Source organism: Panthera pardus, unplaced genomic scaffold (assembly GCF_024362965.1).
Source record: "Panthera pardus isolate Hobbes unplaced genomic scaffold, ASM2436296v1 HiC_scaffold_2, whole genome shotgun sequence".
In the NCBI taxonomy this organism is placed as follows: domain Eukaryota; kingdom Metazoa; phylum Chordata; class Mammalia; order Carnivora; family Felidae; genus Panthera; species Panthera pardus.
This window is the reverse complement of record NW_026526765.1, coordinates 124162133-124185108: the sequence shown is the minus strand read 5'-3', so window position 1 is coordinate 124185108 and position 22976 is coordinate 124162133. Positions and strand designations below refer to the sequence as shown.

The window sequence follows — 22976 nt, the reverse complement described above, 5'->3', positions numbered from 1 at the left end:
ATTCACAAATTAGGTGGAAATTAAACAACACACTCCAAAATAAACATTGGGTCAAAGAAGATCTCAAGAGAAATTAGAAAATACTTTTGGATGAATAAAAATGAAGACACAACATACCAAAATTTAGTTAAGGATACAGCTAAAGTAGTGCTTAGGTGAAACTTTACAGTTATAAAGGCCTGTAACAGAAAAAAAGGAATGATCTCAAGACAATGACCTAACCTTCCATCAAAAAGGAAACTAAATCCAAACCAAGCAGAAGCAAGGAAATAAAGATTAGAACAAAAACTTAATGAAGTAAAGAACAGAAAAAACAACAGAAACGAAAGTTGATTTTTTGAAAAGATCAACAAAATTGATAAACTTTTACCTAGATTGACCAAGAAAAAAAAAGAGAAAAGACTCAAATTACTAAAATTAGGAATGAAAGAATGGACAGTACTAGCAATTATAGTAAAAAAGATTATACGGGGATACTATGAACAACTACATACCAATGAATGAGAAAACTTAGATTAAATGGGCAAATTCCTAAAAAGACAAAAACTACTGAAACTAACTCAAGAAGAAATAGAAAATCTGACTAGACCTACAAAAAGTAAAAATTGAATTAGTAATTTTAAAACTTCCCACAAAGAAAAGCCCAGGTCCCGATGGCTTCACTGGTGAATTTGGCCTAACATTAAAAAAACAAAAAACAAAAAACTCCAATTCTACACACAGTCTTCCAGAAAACTGAAAAAGAGTGAATTCTTTCCAAATGATGACATTACACTGATACCAATATTACAGACATTACAGGGAAAACAAAACAGTAAAGATCAGAATCTGTCATGAATTCTTTCCAAATGATGACATTACACTGATACCAATATTACAGACATTACAGGGAAAACAAAACAGTAAAGATCAGAATCTGTCATGAGCATGGACTCAAAAATTCTCAGTAAAATTTCAGTAAATCAAATCCAACAACATGTAAAAAGGATAATACATCATGACTAAGTAAGGATATCACCTGCATGAGAGGTTGTTTAACATTCTAAGATCAATGTAATTAACCATATTAATAAGTTAAAAAAAACTCCTAAGATCATCTCAATAGATGCAGAAAAAACATTTGACAGAATATTTTCTCTTCCTGCTAAAATCTCTCAGCAAACTAAGAATAGAAAGGAACTTCCTCAGCCTAATAAAGGGCATCTTAAGAAACCCATAACTAACAATACTCAACAGAGAAAAACTGGATGCTTTTCCCGTAAGACCAGGTACAAGGCAAAGTGTTCTCAACAATTTCTAAGATTGCAAAGGAATCCTGATACCAAAAAAATTGTGAAGTCTTCATCTAGGAGCAAGGGGGAAATGATAATACAGGAAGGAAAAAGAGAGAGCAGATTACTGCAGAAACAGTCAAGAGGAGATGCTTCCATGTGACTCAGGTTTTTGCAAAATCTTTACAATGGCCTAGAAGGCCCTATGTGACCTGTCCTTCTTACTACCTACACTCTGTCCCACTGCGCACCTGCGAACTTTGCTCCAGCCATACTGGCTTCTTGGTGTTCCACAGAGATGCCAAGCACATTCCCACTTCAAAAGCATTGCACTTGCTTTTCCTTCTGCCTAGAAAAACTCATCCCTCCTGATACCTGTTTGTTTGGTACCCTCACCTGCTTCAGATGTCTGCTAAAACATCGCTCTCAGAGAGGTCTTTTCTAATCTATGAAACCTATCAAAAATATCAACTCCCACTCTAGCCCAATCCAGGTACTCCCTATTCTCTTTACCCTGCATTTTTACCACAGTCTTTAACCATCTGTCATATTATAAATGTATTTATTTATTTATCTGTTTCCTCCTGACTAGAATGTAAACTCCATGAGAGTACAGACTTTGCTGAGTTGTGTTCACTATTGTATCCCCAGTGTTACCAAGTGAATGAATTAATCAATCAACAGGTGGAAGTGCAGAGGGGGAGGTAGCTTCAGATAGGGGAAGGGACACTTCATGCAGGATGACAAGAGGGATGGTAAATTATATGGGTATGATTGCTTCTGTTTTCCCTTTGAAACGGAAACACTTCAAACTTGTTTTTTTAATGTTTATTTTTGAGAGAGAATGTGTGAGACAGCACACGGGTGTCATGGGGGGGCATGCAAAGGGAGAGAAGGGGAGAGAGGATCTGAAGTGGGCTCTGTGCTGACAGTAAAGACCCCAACACAGGGCTCGAAATCACCAACCGTGAGATCATGACCTGAGCCAAAGTCAGATGCTTAAGTGACTGAGCCTCCCAGGAGCCCCCAAAACACTTCAAATTTAACATGTCTAAATCATCCTTGATCCTTTCCTTCCTTCACAGCCTATATGCAACCCACCAAGTCCTGTCTACTCTGTATCCAAAATAGCTTTTGAATTTATCCATTTGTCTCTGTAGCCACCACCGTAGTCCAGGCTACTACCAACTTTCCCTGAAGCTACTGAAATAGCTTCCTGTCCTACTTGTACCTGCTTTCATTTCTTTTCCCACCTCCTTCCAACTCTTAATCCTCTCTAATCCATTATTCATCAAGCAACAGGGCAGTCTTCATAAAATAAACCACATCATATTATTCCTCTGCTTAATATCCCCCAATAGCTTGCCAATGCACTAAGAATAAAATCCACACACTTACCATAGCCCTAAGGCCCTGTATCGTCTGTCTCTTGCTTACCTGCTATCCCACTTCAGGCAAATGTCACCCTCTTTCACACTGGCTTCTCAATTCCTTGCACACACCAACATCTATTCAACCTTGGGAACTTTGCACCTACAATATGCTCCTCATGGAATGCTCCTGTCTCTAGTCAGGTCATGTATGGTTCCTGCACAACTAGAGTGACCAACTCATTCAAATCTGTCTATGATTTTCCCACTTCTGGCACTGAAAGGCCCAGGTTGTAGGAGCCTCCTCAATGGCAGGCAAACTGGGACAGTTTATCAATATGTTCTCGACTAAATATCTCCTACTCAAGGAGGCCTTTCCTATTTATTCCCATTAAAAGGTTCCCTTCAATTAGTGTTTATTTCAGTCCCCATTTCGTTACCTTCTTTACACTTGAACAATTGCAATAATTAAATCATTTTGTCTGTTATGGCAGTCATTTGCAATTTGGCTAAAATTGGAGGTTTGGTAAAATCTCAAATTAGATGGGAGGCAGTCCTGCATCCTGATAAGAAGGCTGAAGGGGGACAGGTATTCCTTTTTCCATTCTTTTATAGTCAACCGGATATTCCTGACTGCATTTTGAAACTTAAGGAATAACACAAAAAAAGCAAAGGGTTGGTTGAGACTTTTTCTTATGGTTGCAGCATCACAGTTGAGAATATAGTGGGTGGCAGCAAATGTCCCTGAGCAAGAGTCTAGCATCAGGTGGGATTACATCATGGGGCAGGGGGTTCAGTAATGGTGACATTAAGTGTCCAGGCAGCTGGTGGTAATGTCCTGAGAACAATGACCCCATAGCAGCACTGTGGCCAGGCCTTACCTTGTTTTCCAGCCTTCCTAGCAATTCTGAGCTCCTCAATACCCTCCAGAAAAATCCCTTTTCTGCCTATGGTAAGTAGTAATCAGTTTCTTTTAATTGCAACCAAGAATTCTAACTAGAACGTGTATTACCCTGACAAACGTGTGTTTGTTGTTGATATCCCTTTGACAAGAATACGAACTCCAAGAGACCATAAACCTAGTATGTATTGTTTATTATTGTATCACCAGTGACTAACATGGTATCTGACACTTAATAGGTACTCAATAAATATTTTTTAAATGAATGAATCAAAAATCACTGAGGTTACACAAATCTCCTTATTCTATCAGGTATCTATTTCCATTTAGCATCAAGAATGTAAACCCCAAACAAAAATCCCTATGCCTTTTCTATTCTAAAACCTACTGCTATGCATATTCTTATATAGTGTGCCCTCAACTGAAAATGATGTTATATGAGTCACAATACATTAAAATGAGCACTTAAAGGGAATTATTATTTTTTAAAGACAAAATAAATATCTCACAGCCATATGCTACTCTTCCATGTAAATAAACATACTCTCCAGAGTATTTCCTAGGGTCCGTCTATTTTAAATCCATTCTTCCATACTGTCTATATTATACAATTCACAATGATGTTTCAAAGGCAAGAAAAATTTCTGTTATGTTCATTGTACTTATTTCATAAAAGCAGATTAAACCCATTAGATAAATTTTCAACAAAATTGAAAACAAAAAATTTTCTCTTTAATCAACATTAAATATAATTCCCTAAGTTAATACTAGTTGAGATTTGACTATTTTAGCTACATTGCAAACATGAAGACTAACATATATTTCTAAGAGCACCACCAAATGTTCACTCTATATTGCTCTTTGTTTTTCTCCAGAAGGCCTAGGAACCTTTCCCCATGCTAACTATGCCTAAACTTGCTGTTTTTCCACAGATCTACCCTCCATTACCAGTTAGCCCTCAATAATGTTTGTTTCAGGAAGGTGAACATCAATTCTCTCAATACCCACCCTGTCTCTTTCAGATCATATCTTGGTTCTGCTGTTTTCCTACAAACCAATGACATTCGCTTGGAAGCTTTGTTAAGACTGCTGGGCCCCACCCTTACAGTTTTTTGATTCAAAGTTTCTGGGAAAGGGCCCCAAAATTTGCACTGCTAAGAAATTCCTACCTGACACTGATGCTACTGCTCCAGGGACCATATGTTTAGAAGATTCTAGATCTGCACTACCCATTATAGTAACACTAGCCACACATGGTTGTCTGCATTAATTAAAACTCAACAAAATTATGGGGCACCTGGGTGGCTTGGTCGGTTAAGTGTCTGATTTCAGCTCAGGTCATGATCTCACAGTTCGTGAGTTCGGGTCCCGCGTGGGGCTCTGTGATGACAGCTCGGAGCCTACAGCCTGCTTCGGATTCTGTGTCTCCCTCTCTCTCTGCCCCTAACCTACTCACATTCTGTCTCTGTCTCTCTCAAAAATAAACATTTAAAAAAAATTTTTTTTAAAAACTCAACAAAATTAAAAATTCAGTGTCTCAGTTGCACTAGCCACATTTTAAGTGCTCAAAACGCACATAGGGCTACTGTATTGGACAGATATAAAGCATTTCCATCATCTCAGGAAGTTTTACAGAACAGCAGTGTTCTAGATAATTGATTCACCATCCTCCTGAACACTTCAATCCATTCAAACTGTGCCTATTCAACCTTACCAACCCTACTCAAAAAGCAAATGTCATTACTACATGTTCCTGGGACAACTTTCACCTTCCAGGTATCTTCATAAAAGACACCAAATACTGCTAGAAACACCAGCTCAGGAGTCAGGCAGATCTCACCTTAAATCCTGACACTGCCAATGGCTAATTTTGTGACCTTGGGTAAGAGCCTTTATCCCATGGCCAGATGTTCTCCTCCTAAGATAAGACTAAAGAAAGAACAAAAGGGACAGAAGAAAGAAAATAAAGGGGCATCACACTCATATTTCAGGACTGACATGAAAATTAAATGCAATGACGGATATAAACTGTTCAGCACACAGTGCCCAGTACACTCTAAGTAGTCAATAAATGGGACCTACTATTATTACCTGGCTCTCATTTTTCTTTTCCAGTCTAGTCTCTGTTATACCAACAACACTAAAATCCCTATTTCTTCTCTCCTCAAACTCACAGTGTTCTGAAAACTGAAAACCCTTTGGACAGTGACTTCACAACTCCTCAATAGTTGCAGCAAGCTTCTCCTGCACTCCACATTAGCCTCTTGACAAAGAGGGACCAAAACAAAACAAAACAACAACAACAACAAAAAAGACAAAGCAAAAAGAAAAAGATCTGCAACTATCCTCTATTACTCTACTACCAAGAATTCAAACTTGGCATGCTCTCAAACTGACTGAACTTTCCCCTAGTTCTCAAAGCTTTCTAAACCAGGCACTTCTTGCTCCTCAGCAACTTTCAACCACATTACTGTTTTTACTTTACTGAGTCTACTCAGTGAGACATTTGGCTCCTTATCCAGGTTTTGATTCATCATCTTCTACTTCTCTGCTACCTTCACCATCACCTAGACTAACTCAACCCCTTTTTCATCTGCCATTAGCAACCTACAACCCTCTCTTAATCATCTCTGGAGTTCCAAAGTCCCCAGTCTTGCTTCTAGGCAACAGCATACTATGCCATGTAGGTCTATCATATAAAACAGCACAAATATCATTTTATTAGCCTTTTAATAATTCCCTTCTGTGGTTTCCGAAAGTTGATTATAACCTTCTCTAAATTCTTCATGACTGTCACGTAACACTCTCCAGAGTCATGAGATTACTGCAACTTTCACTTCGCTAAGGACATCAAGGCTATTGAGCATCCCTTCTCCATCAATCTTTATAATTCCACATATTTTGGCCCTTACACTATAGTAATTAAGCACTCATACTACACTACAATAATTAAACATTAGTAATTGAGCAAGTATTGTTCTAACTGCTTTATGTACAATTAACTCATTTAATCATCACAACAACCCGAAGAAATAGTTACCCAAACTTTTTCTTTTTTATAGATTAAGAAACTAAAGCATAGGGAAGTCATATAACTGTACCCGTATTGTTAAAGAATCAAGCTATGGAACCCAGAAAGTCTGGATCCAAAGTCTGTCACTTTCTAGACCAATATGTTCCACTAACTCCCACACTCTTGACTTTTCCCTATAATCCCAGATAATCTCAGATAATCTCAAAGTTGCTCTTCAATAGTGATCAGATAGGGTTAGCCTCAGCTATTACAGGTTGTTGTTTTTTTTTTAAGAATATATTCAGGTATAATTTGTGGAATAAAAAATATTTAAAATGATTTACTACAAAGCTACAGTAATCAAAACTATGGTACTGCTATAAAGATACACATATGGACCAATGGAATGGAATAGAGTCCAGAAATAAATCATCATGCATATGGTCGAATGATTTTTGACAAGGGAGCCAAGACCATTCAACAAGGAAAAGACAGTCTTTTCAACAAATGGTGCTGGGATAACTGAATATTCACATGCAAAAGAATGAAATTGGACCCTTACCTATCACTACACACAAAAATTAAATCAAAATGGACCAAGACCCAAATTTAAGAGCTATGGAGCACCTGGGTGTCTTAGTTGGTTAAGCTTCCAACTCTTGATTTCTTTTTTTTTTTTAAATTTTTTTTTAACGTTTATTTATTTATTTATTTATTTATTTTAATTTTTTTTTAACGTTTATTTATTTTTGAGACAGAGAGAGGCAGAGCATGAACAGGGGAGGGGCAGAGAGAGAGGGAGACACAGAATCTGAAACAGGCTCCAGGCTCTGAGCAGTCAGCACAGAGCCTGACGCGGGACTCGAACTCACAGACCGCGAGATCATGACCTGAGCCGAAGTCGGACGCTTAACCGACCGAGCCACCCAGGCGCCCCTAACGTTTATTTATTTTTGAGACAGGGAGAGACAGAGCATGAACAGGGGAGGGTCAGAGAGAGGGAGACACAGAATCGGAAGCAGGCTCCAGGCTCTGAGCTGTCAGCACAGAGTCGGACGTGGGGTCGAACTCATGGACCGCGAGATCATGACCTGAGCCGAAGTCGGCCGCTTAACCGACTGAGCCACCCATGCGCCCCTCCAACTCTTGATTTCAGCTCAGGTCATGACCTCATGGTTCCTGGGTTTGAGCCCTACATCAGGCTCTGTGCTGACAGTACGGAAGCTGCTTAGGAGCAGAAAGCAATATACTGGCTCAGTATATGGCCAGTAAGCCACAGGCTTCAGGTATGCCTCCCATTGACATGAGGAGGATAAAAGACAAAAGGATATATTGTAAAATACCTGAAAAATCATGCTAGGTATGTTCCATCCATTACTATTATCCTGGAGCCATCATTTACACCAAGTTACATTGATGGTGAGGTACTCAAACTACTAACTGGAACCTTCTCACCCAGCAGTAATAAGAATCCCATAGTTACCTGATATCCTATCAGGTAGCCCTTAGAGTTTAGAGATCATGTCTTCTTGATTTCTGCAGACCTACTACTTAGTAAGTGGCTGAAACCCAGTATATACACAACATTGTTAATTCAAGAATGAAGGAATATGGAAAATGCAAAGATACTGGGGAGCATTTTACCTTGATCTCTTTTTGATCTTCCAGAGAAAACTCCATCAATTCATTTGAAATCTCCTCTGCCTGGTGTTCTTCTAGTTCTGAATTTTTATCCAATTTTCGAAGTGTAGTAATGGGACTGCCCAGATATTTCATTTCTCCTTCCACCAACTTTCCATTGTCCTGTCAATTATATTGACAATATTAAAAACTATTCAGAACCCTTACGTTATACTATATACAAAAATTAACTCAAAATGAAGCAAAGATTTGAAAGCTAGAATTATAAAACTCTTACAAGAAAACAGTGGGAAATGTTCATGACATTGGATTTGGCAATGATTTTGTGAATATGACAGAAGCATAGGCAATAAAAGAAAAAATGGACAAATTGGACTTAACAAAATTAAAAACTTTTGTGCATCAAAAATACCACCAAGAAAGTAAAAAGACAACCCATCAAATGGGAGAAAATATCGACAAATCATACATTTGATGAGGTATTAATATCCAGAATATATATATAAAAATTCATATAGCTCAACACCAAAAAACCAAATAGAATGAAAAAAGGTGTAGCTGCCATGGATAACAGTATGGCAGCTTTCCTCCAAATTGAATATAGAATTATCTTATAATCCACCAATTCCATTTCTGGGTATATACCCTCAAAAAATGACAGCAAGGATTTGAACAGGTATTTCTACATCAATGTTCATAGCAGCATTATTTGCAATAGTCAAAGGTGAAAACAACCTGGGCACCTGGGTGGCTCAATTGGTTAAGTGTCCAACTCTTGATTTTGGCTCACATCATGATCTCATGGTTTATGACTTTGAGCCCAACATCAGACTCTGTGCTGGCATCACAGAACCTACTTGGGATTCTCTGTCTCCCTATCTCTCTGCCCCTCCCCTGCTCTCTCTCTGAAAACAAAGAAACAAGCAAACATTAAAAATAAATAAATAAAGCTTTAAAAAAAAGAAGAAGACTACCCAGTAATTTACCAGGCTCCAAGTCTTCCTCTTCTCCAAGAAATCAAATATCCGAAACACGGTCAACTTAATCTACTTAGGATGTGCTGTGTTAAAATGATTTTTCCCTAAGATTGAGATTAGACCCCAAATCCCTGGAATATCTTGAACCCAATGTCTATTAAAAGCAAGTGAATGCCTGGGTAACTTAAGACTCCAGTATCTAAATGGACAAAGGCACAATCATTTACTAGCAAAATGTGCATAGCTAATATTCACATGAAATCACTACTAATTGTTTTTAACATAAAACATTTATCAATCTAACTGGCAGTTAAAAAAATAAACATTTATCAAAAGAGCTATTGATTATTCATGAATTATGTAAATTCATAACTTTTTTTGAAAGGAATCTGGAAATATGTATCACAAATCTTAAAAATATATCCTTTAGCCTAGTAGTTATAATTCTTGGTACTAATCCTAAAGAAAAAATTTTGAAATGTAGGCAAAGATTTATGCTCAAGACCTTACATTTGTAAAAGCAAAATTGGGACCACTAAGTGTCCAAAAATAGGGAACTATGTAAATTGTGGTCCATTTGTTAGGGTAAAAGCATCCAACAAAGAATAATGTTTACTAGAAGTTTCAATATTAACTTAAAAAAAGCAGGATATAAAGTTATATATATGGGGCACCTGTGTGGCTCAGTTAAGCATCTGACTCTTGATTTCAGCTCAGGTAATAATCTCACAGTTTGTCAGATAGAGCCCCGCATCATGTTCTGCACTGTCAGATAATCTTGGGGTTCTCTCTCTCCCTCTCTCTCTGCCCCTCCCCCAACTCTCTCAAAAATAAATAAACTTAAAAAAAAAAGGAATCTCTTTAAAAAAATGTTATACATATGTAATTAATATGACTTCAACTCTAAAATTATATACATAGTTAAAAGACTATAAAAAAATGAGGTAAAATGTTAATAGTTTTTCTCTATGAGGTAACTATTTTCTTTTTTATATTCCATATTATATATATATATATATATATATATATATACATATATATATTTTTAAGTTTATTTATTTATTTTGAGAGAGAGAGAGAGAGAGAACACAAGCCAAAGAGGAACAGAGAGAGAAGGACAGAGAGAGGATCCCAAGCAAGCTTTGTACTGTTAGCAGAGTCTGGTGCAGATCTTGAACTCACAAACCGTGAGATCATGACCTGAGCTGAAATCAAGAGTTGGACGCATAACTGACTGAGCCACCCAGGAACCCCTATATTTCCTATATTTTTAAACCATTTTCACAATGGGCACATAGTACTTTTAAAATTAGGGTGGGAGGAATCACATATATAATAAAATAGAAAAAATTTTAAAAAACACCTTTTTTAACACTTATTTATTTTTGAGAAGGGAGGGGAAGGGCAGAGAGAGGAGACAGAGGATCCAAAGCAGGCTCTGCGGGGACAGCAGAGAGCCCAATAAGGGGCTTGAACTCACCAACCACAAGATCATGACTTAAGCTGAAGTCAGATGCTTAACTGACTGAGCCACCCAGGGGACTCCAAAATAGAACAACTTTAAAGGCCTAAGAATTTTTTTTAATGTTTTTTTGCTTTGTTTTGTTTTGTTTTCATATTTGAGAGAGAGATAGACAAAGAGCGAGTAGGGGAGGGGCAGAAAGACAGGGACAGATTCCAAAGCAGGCTCCAGGCTCCGAGCTGTCAGCACAGAGCCAGACGCGGAGGTCCAACTCACAAACTGTGAAATCATAACGTGAGTGGAAGTCGGAAGCTTAACCACTTAACCGACTGAACCACCCAGGCGCCCCCTAAAGGCCTAAGAATTTTCTAACAAATAAAAACGTCAGAGGATGTCTCTTACTTTTCCCAGAGTTCCTTCTCCAACCACTTTTCTCACCTAAGCCAGCTTAGAAAAATTGAAAGGGTTGTAATGCAGATCTGCCATCCTATAATCCACAACACCTCAGCAGACCCTTGATGAAGATGTTCAGTGACTCACCAGTAGAGAAAGGGGAGACATGTAAGGCTCCCCTGGTGTCTTTTGAAACTTCAGGCTCCTGGATGCCCACCACTCGGAGGACTTCAAAGTGTTATTCTTCTGCATAAGAAAAATTACATTGGCTGGAGGAAGACAAGTGTCAGCAAGCCCTGCCAAAAACATTTCATCAGGTGAAGCCATGAATAACCCTCACAAAACACATTAAGTATAATCAAGGTTGATCCTATATCCTGACAATACAAATTATGGTTTGGATTTGATGTATGATATGTAGATTTGCTTTGGAGGATACTGATTTTATGGTCACAAGCCAAAGGAAGGGAGGAAAAGGGGAGCCTGAGTAGGGAGGGGATGGTGAGATTTCCAAAAAGTGATTACAAGGACAGTGTCAAATCAAGAATAAGCTGATTAAAACAGCCAAAAGCATGGGTATAACTTAGTCAATGTGAGAAAAGAAGAACAGCAGCTACCTTTTATAGATACTGACCTGGGGGAAAGGATGACGGGCAGGGGAAAGAAAAAGATGGCTAGAAAACACAATTCAGGGCACCTGGGTGGCTCATATAGTTAAGGGTCCAACTCTTGATTTTGGCTGGGGTCATGATCTCCTTCCTGGTCATGGGATCGAGCCTTGTATCTGGCTTGGTGCAGAGGCTGGACTCTGCTTGGGATTCTCTCTCTCTCCCTCTCTGCTCCTCTCCTACTTGTGCTCTTTCGCGCATGCGCTGTCTCTCAAAATAAATAAATACACATAAAAAAAAAAACAAGAAAAGAGAATTCGTTGAAGGGATTAGTTAGAGAACGATCTTGGTGATTAGGTGGCTCTGTCGAGCCCAGTTTCAACTTAGAAATGACTGAAGGCCGGAGGATCAGACAAAAAGGCCCATGGCTTTCTCAGAACATGGGCTAAGAAGCTTGACTAAGGGAGAAATAAGAAGAAATTAAGTAAACCCATACATGAAGCCATGCACAGAGTATGTGAACAACTTATATACATTATCCGTTTAAAAAAATAGCCCTAAATTCCCAAACTACACTAATAGAGATTTTTGTCCTTAAACCAATCAACTGAACATGAGGAATAATGATGATCTGCTCTGGAAGACATGGAGCTAGGTGTCTGTTCTAGGGTCAAATCTTAAAGATAAAAAACAAACCATAAAGAATTTTTTTGCCTTATAGTGAAGCAGTTTGATTGTCTGCATACTGAGGGATAACAGTTCTGGGTCTCATAATGATACTGATGAGTTGCTCCCCTCACAGGGAGAAAAGTACTAATGTATCTGGGTTTCCATTTAACACTTACATTTTCTTTATTTGTGGGTGAGCTACACACTGCATCTTTCTTCCTGTTGCCACAGTCCAAAACATTTGGAGTGCTACAAAGCAGCTGTACCTACAAGAGAACATTTTCTGAGAACGTCCAGCATCCTTAAGCCACAGGTGAGGTGGAAAGCCTCTGCCTACCACCTGAGAAACAAACCCAAACCCAAGAAATAGATGTTACTCACTGGGCTGCATTTTGTAAAGTGCTGGTGATGATTCCTGAAGATCAAAAAAAGTGCCAGTCAGTAAACCCCAAATACTGTTTAGTTATTCCTCAATGGCTTGTGGCATCCCAACTTTTCCTTTTTTCCACTCTAGGAGCCCTATATCTAGTTGATATGTCTCCATACAATATGTAAAGTGCTCTCTGTGGCAAATATGAAGATGTTAAGTGACATCCTGGGGATAAGGCCCTCATAACCATATATATAGATATCCATTAAAGATGATGAGCTTGTCCTACATCTTATGTAGACCAAATTTACTAATTTTCCAGCATTGACTATTGGGAGCTAATACTTATTTTTTATGAATTATTATCCCTACTCCCAAGATTTTATCCAGTTTGCATGAGTTAGGATTTTTAAAGCAAGTCAAATAAACTACAAGCAATCTAAAGTGAAATTTTCACATGTATTATTAAAAACAGTGGAAGGGCAGGGCGCCTGGGTGGCTCAGTCAATTAAGTATCTGACTTCGGCTCAGGTCATGATCTCTTGGTTCATGAGTTCAAGCCCCGCATCAGGCTCTGTGCTGACAGCTCAGAGCCTGGAACCTGCTTTGGATTCTGTGTCTCCCTCTCTCTCTCTGTCCCTCCCCTGCTCACACTCTGTCTTTCTCTGTCTTGCAAAAATAAATAAAATGTTAAAATTTTAAAAAAAAAACAAAAAAAAAAACAGTGGAAGGGCGGTTGGTGGGCTCAGTCAGTTAAACGGTTAAACAACTGATTCTTGATCTCAGCTCAGGTCATGATCCCTTGGTTGGTGGGATTGAACCCCGTGTCAGGCTCTGCCCTGGCAGTGTGGAGCCTGCTTGTGATGCTCTCTCTTCTTCTCTTTCTGCTCCTCCCCACTCTCACTCTCTCCCTCAAAAATAAACATTAAAAAAACTGTTAAAAAAAATAAAGTCTTAATAAATTAATTAATTCAAAACTAATTAATTATTTAAATCAATAATTAAAACTAATAGGTTTAATTAATTAATTAAAAAACAGTTATGGAATGCTCTCACTAGTGTCCTAAAGTAGCTCCTAATTCACCTAAACATAGAAGGATAAAGTTCCAAAAAGATTAAAAGAGTCAAATGGAAACCTTACAATAAGTTTAAGAAGTTAATGAGTTGAATTGAAATAACTTCATTCCTGGAGCATTCCCTGATTGAATATTTTAAGATGTCCAACAAAGAGTCCCCATGAATAACAATACTAAACATTACAAAATAGTTCATACGTGCTAAATTCCATCCTTACAAGAGCAGTTATGAAAAGTACTAGTATTATGTCTATTGTTATTTATTACAAATGAAGAAACTGAGGTCCAGTGAAGTTAAGAAAATCTTCAGAATCACAGTTGGTGAAATAGTAAGCCACTGGAATCCAGATGCTCTAACACTGCACTATTCATATGCAGGAAACAGCCTAGGCCTAAACGCAATATACCCTTTCCTTCATTTTTAAAGATAATACGGGTCGTATGGAATGGTTAAAATGAACTATTTAGATCTGAGCAACTTAAAAAATCTTTCCAGTGAGGGACTGAGGCTTTCAAGCTAACTTATACCCAAACGAAAAGGTTCTACATACTGCAGAGATTGCACAGGATAAAATTCCTGTGCCAGAGCTGAAAAGGCTTCAGCATGGGGTTCATTTAGCAAAAGAACTTACATCCCAGCTAAATGTATGTCCTGAGGTCCTTTAGATTCCAAGTGGCCTGCAATCAAATGTGAAGAGTTAATCTTGTCCACACATCCTGTCTTTCCTTCTCATTTTTTTCATTGCCAGTAAGCCACATTAATTTCAAAAGCTGATGTTTTGAATGCATGGGCTCCTGATAGGTACCAATTTTATGGTACAAGGTACAAGTTCATGAAAACTTAAGAATTTATATATGTTACTTAAGAATTTATGCAGGAAATACTGCAGGACAATAACGAACAGAGATTTTTTTCATGGGTAGGAAATAATGCTGATCATTCAGGAAATAGACTATTTATTCTGAAAATAGAACAAATACTAAAATGGCCGACTAGTGGGGTGCCTTGGTGGCTCAGTCAGTTAAGTGTCCAACTCTTGACTTAGGCCCAGGTCATGATCTCATGGTTTTTTAGTTTGAGCCTGAGTCAGGCTCTGCGCTGACAGTGTGGAGCCTGCTTGGGATTCTCTGTCTCCTTATCCCTCTGCCCCTCTCCTGCTTGCTCTCTATCTGTCTCAAAATAAATAAAAATAAACTTAAAAAAAAAAAGACCGACTAGTGGGGCACCTGCATGGCTCAGTCAGTTAAGTGTTGGACTTTGGCTCAGCTCATGATCTCACAGTTTGTGGGCTTGAGTCCCACATCAGGCTCTCTTCTGTCAGCACAGGGCTTTCTTTGGATCCTCTGTCTCGCTCTCTCTCTCTGCCCTTTCCCAGCTGGTGAGTGCTCATTCTTTCTCCCTCTCAAAAATAAACAAACATTAAAAAAAATTATTGACTAGTAAAACATACTCCTTTTGGGCTCAGGCCCTACAAAACCACAAGAATTAGTTAACAAAGTATTTCTTTATGTTTCTTTGCCTTTGCTGAGATTATACTAGAGCATAAAACTTCCCATTTTAACTACTACTTTCATTCCCATCATCAATCAGTTAACAAAATATTCCTTCTTGTCTAAATTTTTCAAATGCAAAATGACTCCTATTTATGTTATTACATTTCTCTTCTTGGCTTATCATTCTCAAAAATCCCTTAGGTACCCACAGAATTTCAACTTCAAGGATCTTTACCTCCTTTAAAAAAAAATTTTTTTTAATGTTTATTTATATTTGAGAGAGAGAGAGAGAGAGAGAGAGAGAGAGAGAGAGAGAGAGGGTCAGAGTGTGAGCAAGAGAGGTGCAGACAGAGAGGGAGACACAGAATCTAAAGCAAGATCCAGGCGCTGAGCTGCCAGCACAGAGCCCGATGTGGGGTTTGAACTCAAGAACCATGAGATCATGACCTGAGCCGAAGTCGGATGGGCTTAACCGACTGAGCTACCCAGGCGCCCCTCTACCTAATTTTACCACCTTCCATCTTTATCTGACTACCCTGTTCTCTCCCTTAAAAGTTGTTCTTTTCCTTGAGGCCTTTACCTCCCTTCTCCTTACCTGTTTCATCAAGGTCTGCAGAAGTGGTAAGCTGACTGGCAGACATCTCCCCACCACTGCTAAGATTGGAAAGATCAAGGCAACATTTTGGGGTTCCTCTGTTGAGACATAATAGTACAGCAAGATTCCCTTTAAGTTGTAATAACCTTGAAAGGCAAAGATCACATTATCCTCTTCATCTGAAACACCCCTCAGGAACCTTTTCTCTACTCCAATAATTTGCATCTCATTTCCTCCTCACCAACATATTGAGACAAGTAATTTTTTTTTAAATTGAGGACCAAACATTATTGGCTGAGGTGGGTCTTGACCCCACATCTTTTGCCCTATGCACTGTGGGTACATAGATTTGATTTCTCCCTGGAGTCTCTAGTACTTCTCAGGTCTATAACTCTCCAACTAGCCGAGGCATCAGAGCATGGCGTGACCAGAATTTAAAGTACAATAATAATAACACTAATATTAATACAAATAAAAATACCAACTCCTATAACACAATGGAATTTTCAAAGACTTTTCCCAGACATCACATCATTTAATTCTCACAAGATCCTAGTAAGATAGGAAGAGATTATTATTTCTATGTCACAGAAAAGAAGCCTGAGGGTCAAGAGTCACACTGTTACTGAAGGGCAGGGTTTAAAACTTAAACCCTGATCTTTGAGCCACAATAATTGTTTAAAAATGTTTTTTTAATATTTACTTATTTTTGAGAAAGAGAGAGAGGGGCAGAGAGAGAGGGAGACACAGAATGAGAAGCAGGCTCCAGGCTCTGAGCTGTCAGCACCCACAAACCTTGAGATCATGACCTGAGTCAAAGTCAGACACTTAACTGACTGAGCCACCCAAGTGCCTCCTCCCCACTTTTTTTAAAAATGTTTATTTATTTTTGAGAGAGAGAGAGAGAGTGTGGGGGAGGGATATGGACAGAGGGAGACACAGAATCTGAAGCAGGAGCCAAGATAATTTTTTAAAAACCCCAAGGCTGTGCCTGGGTGGCTCAGATGGTTAAGCCCCCAACTCTCACTTCATGATCTCACGGTTTGTGAGTTCCAGCCCTGCATGGGGCTCTGCACTGACATCACAGAGCCTGGTTGGGATTTTCTCTCTCTGCTCCTCCCCTGCTCATACTCTCTCTTTCTCTCTATCAAAATAAATAAATAAACTTTTACGATAAACAAACAAACAAACAAATAAATAAATTGGGGCACCTGGGTGGCTCAGTCGGTTGAGCAACTAGCTTCAGGTCAGGTCATGATCTCAAAGCTCGTGAGTTCGAGCCCCACATCAGGCTTGCTGCTATCAGCTTGTGCTGGCTTCAGATCCTCTGTCCCCCCTCTCTCTCTGCCCTTCTCCCACTTGCTCACTCTCTCTCAAACATAAATAAACTTTTAAAAAAATAAATAAATAAAAATCCCAAGGCTATTTGGAAAAGCAAAGGAGATAAGGTGTAAAAGGTGGATTTACCCAGACAAAACACTTAGGTTTGCAGAATCGCCAAAGAGTTTGTTCACTGGAGTTCTAGGGAGATCTGGACAGGTGGTAAAGGAAGTGTCTCTCTCCAAGAGCAGGTTTAATATCTTCCTCTGACTGGACCTAAAACTGGGTCCTGAGCCAGGATGTACATCCTCTTCTGCAGATGAAATCAATTCTGCAGACATGGCCTCCTGAGAAAAAAAAAAAAATAACACCTACCTAAGAGGTGAACATCATCTACATAGGTCCCTCACAGGCTGTCCAGTTTTCACAACCTCCTCCACCCTTCCCAGCAGCAGCCCAGTGGCTCAGTACTGGAGAAAGAACATCCCTAGGATCACAACTAGGCATGAAAGTTGAATCCCACTTGCCCCAAGCACCTTGACCTTTTTCTTGGAGCCGAACTTATCTAGAGGCAAACGCGGGACTTTTTTTTTTTTTTTTTTTAAGTAAGCGGTACACCTAAAGTGGGGCATGAACTCGCGAGAACAGTTCCACATTCCATTGAGTAAGCCAGCCAGACAACCCAAAACCAGGACTTCATTAAAAAAGGAATGAGGAGGGGCGCCTGGGTGGCTCAGTCGGTTAAGCGTCCGACTTCGGCTCAGGTCATGATCTCACGGTCTGTGAGTTCGAGCCCCGCGTCGGGCTCTGTGCTGACCCAGAGCCTGGAGTCTGTGTCTCCCTCTCTCTCTGCCCCTCCCCTGTTCACACTCTGTCTCTCTCTGTCTCAAAAATAAATAAACGTTAAAAAAAAAAATTAAAAAAAAAAAAAAGGAATGAGGAGCGCCTGCATGCCTCAGTCCGTTAAGCTTGGGGCTCTTGATTTCAGCTCAGGCCGTGATCTCATGATCTCACGGGGGAGAGATCGAGCCCCTCCAGGGCTCTGCCCTGGGCCTGGATCCTGCTTATGATTCTCCATCTCCCTCTGCCCTTCCCCCCTCCCCGCCCCCCCCCCCCCGCTCTCGAAGGAAAAAAGGGAGAAAGGGATGAAAGAGAGAGGCAGAGAGAGAGAGAGAGAGAGAGAGGAAAAAAGAAAGAAAGAAAAGAGAAGAGAAAAGAAAAGAAAAGGCTTTCACTTATTCGGGGGTCACACAGCTAGTGACTACTGACAGGAAAGAATTCGGGTCTCCTAACTCGCGATAATGCTTATTAAATCCCCTGAAGTTCTGTTTGTAGAGCCCCCACTGGACCCTGGGGGACGCTGAGGTTTCCGTGATATCGGTGGAGAGGGTTCCCGGCTTACCTCAGATTGGAGCCAGAGATTCACCTTCAGGAAAAACAAAGGTGGGGAGTCAGTCACAAGCGAAGACTTGAGCAGAATTAAAGGAAATCTGACGAAAGGAGTCAATTAACCAGACTACGATTCCGCTTCTAGACTGGATAGGCCGAGAGGATCGAAGTTACAGCCACAGTGCAAGAATATCAACAGTCACAGGGCCTGGCTATTCAAACCTTCCGCCTCCCCAGTAAACCTATCCCATTCACCTCAAGACTGCGTCAGCCAATCTGCGCCCGCGCGCGCCCAGACTCTTTTGGCCAATCGTTTGGCTCTACATCACTAGGCGTGACCTTGCTTTGGAAGGAACACAATTTGCCCCGCCCCTCAGCCAGAGCAGGATGCCGATTGGTCAGGGTTCAGTAAACCGCAAGGTAAGCCCCGCCCCCCCGGGTGCCTGGCACACCATTGGCTCTCCCTCTGGCCAATCTCCACACCCTTCCTGAGCACTCTATTCCCTTAGCCCCTCCAACCCCGGGAGATTTAAACTGGACTTCGGTAGCGAGTACTGCTCTTTAAGATAATACCTGGGGAGAGTTGTTTGGGTGACAGGGTGTTTTAAACTTTTCTTTCCCCTTGCTTCTTTCTTGTGTCGTTACTTGGGCCTTTTCATCTTCGTTTTTCTTGCCTTCCATTGGAGATGGAGCATTTGCCACCGGTATGGCAGATGTTGAGGCGAGACAGGTGTGTGTATTTATGCTGCATTTATGTATTGACCCCTTCCAATAGCTTTCATTGTTTCGAGTTCCTTTTAGAGCTCAGCATCTCTGAGACTCTAGGTTATGCAGGATAAAGGAAATTCCTTTTCAGGGAAAACAGGGGAATTAAATCATCTCTTGGTATAATCCTTATCACAGTCCAAAGGATCCCAAGCTTTGGCCGTTTATGGAAATTTGAACATTGATAGGTGATACTAAGAATTTATTCTTAATGTTGGGGATTTGAATAATCCTGCGGGAGTGGTGGTGGGTATAGATGGTGGGTGGTGGGTATAGACGAAACAAGATTTGCCATGAGTATTAAGCAATGGGTAACTGGGGGTACATTATATCACTACTGTCAAAGTTTAATCATCTGGGGATCTTGTTAAAATGCAGGTTCTGATTCAGTAGGTCTGGGTTGGGGTCCAAGATTCTGCATTTCTAACAAGCTCCCAGCTGATGCTGATGCAGCTTGTCCTGAGACCATACTTTGAGTAGCAAAACATTATGGCATGCTCTTCTCTATTTTTGAAATTTTCTACACACAAAAAAAAATGTTCAAAATAACTTGGAAGCTCTTTGAATGCAGGCTCTTTAAAATGATGAATCAATAAGTAGAGAGTGGGGCCTAGGAATTATCAAGGTGCTACTCATGCTGATGGTTTGCAAATCACATTCTGAGAAACAAATCAGCAATGCAACAGTTCAGCCACAAACACAACCTTTATCCGGTGTCCACATCTTGGTGGTGGTAGTTGCTAAGAAGTACAGCATAGTCAGCTGGGTTTTATCCTAATACCCTTTTCATATGGAGAATCTGCTTCCCCAGAAAGGAGGTATGTGAAGAGTCTTTGTTCTCTGGGATTGAGATGGTGAGTGTGGGAGTCAGTACAGAGCCCTGCCATGCTAGGTGAGTTTGAAAAACAGACTAGGGGTTAAGGGAGTGTGTGTGGGATGAGTTGGTTTTTAGTTTGAAAACCATAATCACACTTCATGGGACCATTGTATACTTCCCCTGCAGGTGGGAGGTAGAGACAGATGAAGTTGTTCTACAGCGGCGGCAAAAACAGATAGATTATGGCAAGCGCACACCTGGTTACCAGTGTTTCCTGCAGCAGGTCCCCAAGTGAGTGCAGTTGTGCGGGGTCACAACAAGCATGTCAGCTAAGTGGCTTTGGTTCAATGTAGGGTGATGGAAAGATATTAGAATATGAATGCTCTCACAAAGTCTCATCATTACTAAAACTAAGTCTCCTGAAATGTAGCCCCCTAAATAAATTTTCAAGACTTTTTTTTTTTTTCAAATGGAACAAATCCTACTTGGCCCATGAGACTTTCAAAAGCTCAATCCATGTTTGCTAATGAAGTTTTTCTTTCCAACCATTTTTACCTCATACCGCCAGCTGACTTCACTAATTACAACATACTTGCCTAATTACATGTAAGTTTCCATGCATACATGCAAACTAAATGTGTAAAGAGGTAGTATGTATTTCAAAGGGATGTCAGATACTGTCTTTTATATCTATCTTGACTTCTGAGGGAGTTGGAATATCTAAATTACCCTTGCCAGAAGAATATTAGGAATTTAGGAAGTTTGGTGCTTAATCCCAACTGAAGATTTATTTTTTCTATTGAATTGCGGGCATTGATCCTACCTGACTCTTAAGAAACCCCTAATGAGTCTCCTGATTCACTGTGATAAACTGACCTGTGCCCCTTCCCCCTGACCTGAGTCTGACACATATCTGTCATTGCCAGGGCAAAGCGACAGCCAGGACTTCACCCTCAAACACCAAATAAGAACAGGAGGTACAGCCGTTGCTCGTGGGATGCCCAAATCAGGCAGTGGAGAAGAGCTCTACATTCTTGGGACCCCCCCAGCCAGCCTCTGCAGGGCAGGGAGGCTGAGGGGTGAGTGCATTATTCTTGGTTTCTTGTTTGAGTGGTGGACTGAGCCCCACCTCTCCTTACTTTGCAGGGGTTTAGCTTTTAATGGCTGAAAAGGGAGAGTCTGAATGAGGTGCATGTTCCTCTGACTCTGCTGCATTCCTAGGCAGGGGATGGAGCATCTCTTAGAGCCAATGGGTTCCACCCCTTTGGATGACCTTTTGGATGACTGGTTCCAGGCCCTGGAACCCTCACCGAATCTGGATGGAGACCAGAAGGGAGCCCAGGTAGTCTTCTATCCACCTATCTTCTGTCTTCTAAATCCCACTGGTGCACTGTTAGAGATGGAGTCTGGCCTATGAGGTGACAATTAGCATGGGGTTCAAGGTAGTAGTCCAAGAATGAAAGAAGGAAAATGGGGCAGCAAGAAAAAATAGGACATGAATAAAAAACTCTGAGAACTAAAGGTGGCAAAAGGAGATTTAATTATAGTTAGTAATGGCAGGGAAGTTGGGCTGCACTGGGGGCTATCTTATACTTGATGAAAGGGGTATAATCTTCCTTGGAATTGAGGCCTGAAACCTGACATGGAGGATTTGGGTGTTTGTTTTTTTCAAGTGTCTCATTTTATAAATGTTTTGCATATGAGCCAATGCTAACTTCTTATTCTCAATCATTGAACTTTATTAAAGCATTGTTAATAATAAAAGGAGGATAATAAATAACAAAATTATAAAAGGATAATAAATAATAAAAAAAGGAGGATCATCAAGTGGTGAAGACCAAGGACTTTAAAGCATCAAGGACTGGTCTGTAATATTACCTTTGCCTACCAGATGGGCAGTCACTTAATCTCTCCAACCATTTCATCTGTCAAATAGAGACATTTGCTCATTTCATGATTCTAAGCAAAAATGAGAATACTTTTTTAAAGTATGTAGCACGGTGTCTGGTACATAATAAGTGCTCCACAACAGTAATTACTGGAAACCATGTCTCCTATACTTCATGGCCTTGTTCCCTCTTTTGCCAAGGGGAAATGTGCAGGGCAAGGGAATATGCAGTGCATCCATCTTCCCTCCACCCCTATTTTCTTGATAAATCTCACTTTCTCTTCACTCTTCTTTTTCAGTTTGCAGACTTGGTGGCTCCTGCCTACTCCCTTCCCTGGCTCTGTGAGGAAGATCCCCACCACTGGTGCTACTTTGTAGCTGATCAGTTACATATCTGTCCTAGACTTGAGTGGGGCACCAAATATTTACAGAAAACAGACGTCTTTCAAGGGACTTGTTGCTAGGTTGTAATAGTGTGATAGTTGGAATAGTGAAGATTATTTGCATTACTGCTACTTCCCAATCGATTAAAAAAGAAATCTAAAACTGCTGTACAAAAAGATGGCAACACGAAGGCATTGTTTAAAGCCTCTTTTTCTTTTTGCCTTTCTTTCTAAACCTTTTTTGATAGCTGAGACTCAAATTTACATGAAAGTCAGGAAGCATTTAGCTGTTCCTCAGCCTCTTCCCTACTAACGTCTACATGCAGTCTTTTCGAAAAAAGACTTAAACTTTGGCTGAGGTGGGAGGTGGTGGTAGTGGTGGAGATTTAATAAAAAGGGTGGTATCCTGTTCCTAAAGAGGAAATATACGGACATGAACATCTTTTCTCCAGCTGCCTGTTTCCTCCCTCCCTGTCTTAAGTGGTCCAGCTGTAACCACCATACTCCTCCTTCCCTCCCCCCCAACCCACCCCCGCAAGCAACTGAACCGCCTATGATGTCATAATCACAACCC

General features: G+C 40.2%; 2 protein-coding genes across 9 annotated transcripts in view; one reads left to right on the top strand and one right to left on the bottom strand.

Moving 5' to 3' along the window:
- The window catches only part of CDC25C (cell division cycle 25C), a 29522-nt gene extending 10759 nt beyond the window's left edge, over window positions 1-18763 (bottom strand). The window contains exons 1-8 of one of the 8 annotated variants that reach the window (XM_019424300.2): window positions 18563-18761; window positions 17308-17507; window positions 15841-15938; window positions 14384-14429; window positions 12687-12720; window positions 12482-12571; window positions 11176-11274; window positions 8200-8358 (exon numbers count right to left, since the gene is read on the bottom strand). In XM_019424300.2, the coding sequence (XP_019279845.1) occupies window positions 8200-8358; window positions 11176-11274; window positions 12482-12571; window positions 12687-12720; window positions 14384-14429; window positions 15841-15938; window positions 17308-17501 (720 nt within the window). In that variant the 5' untranslated portion in view covers window positions 17502-17507; window positions 18563-18761. Of the gene's footprint in view, window positions 1-8199; window positions 8359-11175; window positions 11325-12481; window positions 12572-12686; window positions 12721-14383; window positions 14430-15840; window positions 15939-17051; window positions 17182-17307; window positions 17508-18562 lie in introns of those variants that run through there. The other 7 variants (XM_019424299.2, XM_019424302.2, XM_053907462.1 and 4 more) reach the window with 7 other exon arrangements.
- A 144-nt stretch (window positions 18764-18907) lies between these two features.
- On the top strand, window positions 18908-22593 carry LOC109252127 (oocyte-specific histone RNA stem-loop-binding protein 2-like). Its single transcript, XM_053907463.1, is given in 7 exon segments — window positions 18908-19115; window positions 20096-20206; window positions 20318-20422; window positions 21058-21210; window positions 21353-21473; window positions 22319-22401; window positions 22403-22593. Coding segments are annotated over 7 exon segments (840 nt in total). The 5' UTR covers window positions 18908-18936; the 3' UTR covers window positions 22491-22593.
- Window positions 22594-22976: the final 383 nt, after the last annotated feature.